Source organism: Orycteropus afer, unplaced genomic scaffold, assembly GCF_000298275.1.
Source record: "Orycteropus afer afer isolate SDZICR_OR568_19922 unplaced genomic scaffold, OryAfe1.0 scaffold00018, whole genome shotgun sequence".
In the NCBI taxonomy this organism is placed as follows: Eukaryota; Metazoa; Chordata; class Mammalia; order Tubulidentata; family Orycteropodidae; genus Orycteropus; species Orycteropus afer.
In genome coordinates, this window is record NW_006921605.1 from 6,146,466 (window position 1) to 6,152,040 (window position 5,575).

At 59.7% G+C, this 5,575-nt stretch overlaps 1 protein-coding gene across 1 annotated transcript in view; it reads left to right on the forward strand.

Annotated features, from left to right (window-relative positions):
* UBE2O (ubiquitin conjugating enzyme E2 O) overlaps positions 1 to 5,575 on the forward strand; it is a 67,487-nt gene that overhangs the window by 56,506 nt on the left and 5,406 nt on the right. The window contains exons 10-15 of the mRNA XM_007959624.2: positions 304 to 494; positions 727 to 839; positions 918 to 1,046; positions 2,057 to 2,146; positions 3,123 to 3,819; positions 4,104 to 4,240. Coding sequence (XP_007957815.1) covers positions 304 to 494; positions 727 to 839; positions 918 to 1,046; positions 2,057 to 2,146; positions 3,123 to 3,819; positions 4,104 to 4,240 — 1,357 coding nt within the window. The remainder of the gene's footprint in view (positions 1 to 303; positions 495 to 726; positions 840 to 917; positions 1,047 to 2,056; positions 2,147 to 3,122; positions 3,820 to 4,103; positions 4,241 to 5,575) is intronic.

The window sequence follows — 5,575 nt, forward strand, 5'->3', positions numbered from 1 at the left end:
GGGGATGGGAGACGGGTGGGGGATGGGGATGGGAGACGCGTGGGGGGGTGGGGCCGAGAGACAGGTGGGGCGGGAGGGAGGGCTGCTCAGGGCGCCTGTCTAGACCCCAGCAGTTGCTTGGGCAGGCCCCAGGGGACGCACAGGGGCGCAGGACAGTGTAGGCAGCGAACCAGGCAGCGTGGAAAAGCCTAGGGGTGCTGTCCCAGTATCACAACTCTGGTCCCCTCCTCTCAGCCCTGCTGCCTGATTACTGGAGAGCCCCTGGGGTGAGGGTGGGCACAGAGACACAGTCGGCCGTCCCTCGGGGAAGCGGCCTCAATCCTGGTCCCTGCCCTGCAGGGTGGCCGTGGAAGTGGTGACCACCATGACCTCAGCAGATGTCATGTGGCAGGATGGCTCCGTGGAGTGCAACATCCGCTCCAATGACCTTTTCCCGGTGCACCACCTGGACAACAATGAGTTCTGCCCGGGAGATTTCGTGGTGGACAAGCGAGGTAGCACCAGCCTCCTGGAGAGGGCTGGCCTGGGGGCGGACGGGAGCGGGTCGGCAGTGAAGCCAAGTCAGGGGGGAGATGCCCTTCTGAAAGTGTCTCCCTCAGGAAGACCAGTCTTTGCAGTCTTTGCCGGGTTCTGACCCCATGTGGTTTGAGATGCGGGTGGCTGGTGGGCAGCAGGCGGGTGCCACGGCCAGGGCTCCTTGGTGAGCCGTGTGCATTCTGCCCCCAGTCCATAGTTGCCCAGACCCTGCTGTGTATGGCGTGGTGCAGTCTGGGGACCACGTCGGCCGCACCTGCATGGTGAAGTGGTTCAAGCTGCGGCCAAGCGGGGATGACGTGGAGGTGTGTGCAGCGCCCCCCCTCAGGGTGGGCTGGGCGGGCTGGGGCCCCTGGCTGACAGCCGCCGGTCCTGTGCCCCAGTTGATCGGAGAAGAGGAGGATGTGAGTGTGTATGACATTGCTGACCACCCTGACTTCCGGTTCCGCACCACGGACATCGTCATCCGCATCGGCAACACTGAGGATGGAGCCCCTCCCAAGGAGGATGAGGTACAGTGAGTGCTCCCTGCCCCACGTTCAGTTGTGGGTCCATGCTCCCTGCCTGGGCAGCAGCTGCAGTTCCTGAGGGAGCCACCAGGTGGCCCCAGGACACAGGATTGGAAGTTCCCTGCAAGGTGCCTCTTCGAGCCTCAGGCTTGGAGTCAGTCCCCTGAAGTGAATCCACTGGGCTCCCAGCCCTGCCCAGGCACCCTCCCCAGGAGAGCAGCTGACCCCAGTAGAAGTGCTGTTCAGGCCTGACACCCACAGAGAGACTGGGGGATCAAACTTCATTCCTGCCGACGTCCTGAGCCCCCCTGGTGAAGTCTGTTAGGAAGCTGGGTGCCTCGTCAGACGAGCAGTGAGTGGGGTTGCGAGTACAGCTTCTCCTTACTGACTGACTGTCTCATTACACAACGTCGTGCATTGCTGACAATAGTGAAAGGTCGGCTATCCGATTATCTTGCTCGTTAACAGCACACATCTAGCAGTGATGAGTGCCAAGGCCTGAGACGCGACTCACGGTCAGAGTTGTGTGTTGTGAAAGGGCGTTGATTCTCAGCGGTGTGGCAGTTATGTGACAATGGACTCATCCTCCATTTTTGCGTAACGCTGATTTTCACACAACAACCTGGTCTTGGGACCCTCACTGTGTTGATGAGTGAGGGGTGGGTGTGCACCATACGGGAGAGGCTTGGGGAGGACGCCCATTTGGGGATGTGGGAACCTGGGTGGGGGCAGATCCTGGTTAGAGGAGGCACAGAAAGCCCGAGCGGGGCAGGGACCCCCATCCTGGGCACAGCAGCCAGGTGCTGCGAGCCTGAGGGCCCTTCACCTAGAGGTGATGCCTGAGCTCGGTGGACAGTGAGCTGGACAGTGTGTGAGTGGGGAGCTCTCACACTTAGGTTGCCCATGATCTTGTCCCCTGCCACCCACTGCTACTGCTGGGGCTCCCTTTCCCGGGGATCTGGCCCCCACCCTTCTAGAGAGCCGCACCCTTGACTCTCCTGTTTGCCCTGCAGCCATCGGTGGGCCAGGTGGCCCGTGTGGATGTCAGCAGCAAGGTGGAGGTAGTGTGGGCCGACAACTCAAAGACCATCATCCTGCCTCAGGTGAGGCTCTGCCAGGACCCAAACTGTGGCCAGCTGACTGGGCTGGGAGCGATACCCACCTCCATCCCCTCCCTGGGAATGGAAAGAACCTGCTTGCAGACCTTGCTGACCAGAGTCACCTTTGGGGGTAGCCAAGATCTTAGAGGAAGGACAGCTGCTACGCACATGGCCCTGGGTCAGGGAGGTCAGAGGATGAGGGCCCCAGCTGCTCACCCGGCAGGTTCTCCAGCTGCCCAGGGGCGGAGAGATTATCATTATCACAGACCTCATTTGCCTGGATTCTCATCTCCCATGCTAAGAAGTTACCCTTAAGGGAGATGGAGATTTTCCCACCCACATTGCTAGGGAACCATTGGCAGCCAGCCGAGGAAGAGGAGAAGGCTGGCCCAAGGAGGCCCCTGCCAGTGTTCTCAGGACCAACCTCAGCCTCCTTGTTTGAGCTGTCCTGCCCCCCAACTCTCCCTTTGTCTAGGAGGCCATTCCCAGGAACAGGACAGGATATGGACAGGCCAGCTCTCCCCTGCATCCCTCCTGTCATGTGCTCCACCCTCCCTGATGGAGCCCTGCCAAGGGCACCCTGGTCCCAGTGGCAGCTGCCCTGAGCCCTCAGGGGTGGGGCTGGATTGTTGACGCTTTCCCCTTGGGCCCCTAGGCCCCATTGGGCAGCTGCTGACCACAGGCACACAGGCAGGGTGTGGCTGAGCTGGGGTCCTGTTGAGGGAAGTGGGGCAGATAAAAGGTGACCCCAGAGACCAAGGGCCCCAGGAGCACCAAGAGGTTCAACCTCCAAGGTCCAGAGCAGGAAAGGTGGAGAGAGAGGATACGGTTGCCAAGGTCTCCAGGAGCCCAGTCATCAGCTGTGAGGATCAGGGCCCCACGAGCGTGCCCAGGCAGAGTTCCTTCCTGGTGGTGAGGGGGAGCTCCCTGTCGGGGTCCCCGCATCTGAGTCACCTTGGTGCTTCTCTCCCCACCCCAGCACCTGTACAATATCGAGTCCGAGATTGAGGAGTCTGACTATGACTCGGTGGACGGCAGCACCAGTGGGGCGTCCTCGGATGAGTGGGAAGACGATAGTGACAGCTGGGAGACGGACAATGGGCTGGTGGAGGACGAGCACCCCAAGAGCGAGGAGCCCCCCACCCCTGCTGCCGCACCGCCGGCTGCCCCTGAGGAGGACAAGGGCGTGGTCATCAGTGAAGAGGCCGCCACGGCTGCCATCCAGGGGGCCGTGGCCATGGCCGCCCCCATGGCGGGGCTGATGGAGAAGGCGGGCAAGGACGGCCCCCCAAAGAGCTTCCGGGAGCTGAAGGAGGCCATCAGGATCCTGGAGAGCCTGAAGAACATGACCGTGGAGCAGTTGCTGACGGGCTCGCCCACCTCCCCGACGGCGGAGCCCGAGAAGCCCACTCGGGAGAAGAAGTTCCTGGACGACATCAAGAAGCTGCAGGAGAACCTCAGGAAGACGCTGGACAACGTGGCCATCGCCGAGGAGGAGAAGATGGAGGCAGCGCCCGACGCGGGGCGCAGGGAGGACAGGCCCCAGGCACCGTCCCCCGTGAAGGCCGAGTGGCCCGGCGAGACCCCGGTGCTCTGCCAGCAGTGCGGCGGCAAGCCCGGCGTCACCTTCACCAGCGCCAAGGGCGAGGTCTTCTCCGTGCTCGAGTTTGCTCCCTGTGAGTGCACCCTGCTGTCCCTGGGCGGGCGGCTCCCGTCTGGGCAAACACAGCTGGAGGCCAGGCAGTGCGCCCTTCCCCCGCCTGCCCAGCCCGGCTGCTGCCGGGACCGCGCCCCCTGCGGCCACCAGACTCCAGGTGCTGGGAGTAGCGGGTGGGAAGCAGTGGGTCGACTCACCTGTCCGGGGCGTCCAGCAGCTGCTCCCGAGGTTCCCCCGGCGGCAGTTGCAGACGGAGCTGCTGGGCCATCCAGGACCAACACACCTGTCTCTCTCTGCCTCCAGCAAACCACTCCTTCAAGAAAATCGAGTTCCAGCCTCCAGAAGCTAAGAAGTTCTTCAGCACGGTGCGGAAGGAGATGGCACTGCTGGCTACCTCACTGCCTGACGGCATCATGGTCAAGACCTTCGAGGACAGAATGGCAAGTAGACCACATGGCCTCAGTGGGGGAGGGTGCAGGGATGCCATGTGGGCGCTCAGCACCCAGGCACCACCACTGAAGGTTCCTGGACCCCCAAGACTGAAAGGCACCCAAGAGATGTTGGCCACCCCCGGGCCATGCCATCCTTTTACAGGTTGGGGCACAGGTCCAGTTGGGGAGTGGGCTGTCCCAACCAAGTGCTTCTTCCTTTTTTAAAATTACTTTAAGTTATGAAACCATTACCTGGGAGTCTTTGTGTGGCGCAGACTGCTAAGTGCTCAACTGTTGGCCGAAAAGGTTGGCAGATCGAGGCACCTGGGAATCTCAGCTTCTGAAAGAAAGGTCACAGCCTTGGAGACCTCGTGGAGTGGTCCTCACTGAGGGTGTCAGGAGCCAGAACTGGCCTGACTGCAGCTGACAGCCGTTACTGAGTCCGTGCTGTTTGACAGGAAGAAAGTTGCCTCTGACCCGTCCCTCTTCCCCCAGTCCTAGCCCTCCTCACTCCGCAGGGTCACGCCTGTTAGGAGTTTGGGGGTTTCCTCCCAGACCTCCTTCGTTCTTTTATGTTGTCATGCATCGCCGTAAGCATGCCATACATTGTATGATTTGTTTTACACAAACAACAAGTGGGTCATACACATCTGTAATGTGTTTATGTCACTCCGCGGGAGGAGGGTCACTCCACGGGAGGAGGGGTCGGTTGGTTGGTTATCTGTGATCTATAAGCTTCTGATTTCCCGTGAACACACGGCAAAGGATGTGCCATTCCAACAGACTGGCAAAGCTCAGGGACCTTGCTGATGTTGTCCTTAAGTTGTACAGCATTTTTTTTTTTAAATTTTTATTGCGATCTAGGTGAGAGTTTACAGAGCAAATCCATTTTCTCTACAGCAGTTCATACGCATTTTGTTTCATGACATTGACTGCAATTCCCCACAGTGCAACAGCTCTCTTCCCACTTCCTCCCCATAGTTACCTCTTCCCTGTGTCCTTCCCTCCCATGCACTCCTGCCCCCCGAGCTGTCTCCCTGTGTAAATGCTGGTCTTCTGTTCTCTGAGGATTGATGGCTCCAAGAAGTGTATCTCCCTGATGTAAGTGTTCACCCCATATGTCTGTCTTGTTTGGCTGGAAGCCACAGGAGTGGGTTCAATTCCAGACCTGAAGGGGAGCTAGGGGCCACAGTCCCAGGGGTCTCACCAGGCTCTATCAGACCAAAAACCTGGCCTTTTTCTATGATTTTGAGTTTTGTTCCACATTTTAGCAGGATGAGTTTTGAGACTTGGCCTATTGACGTCAATCTAGCTCATGCCCTTTAACTACAGATAGCGTGCCAT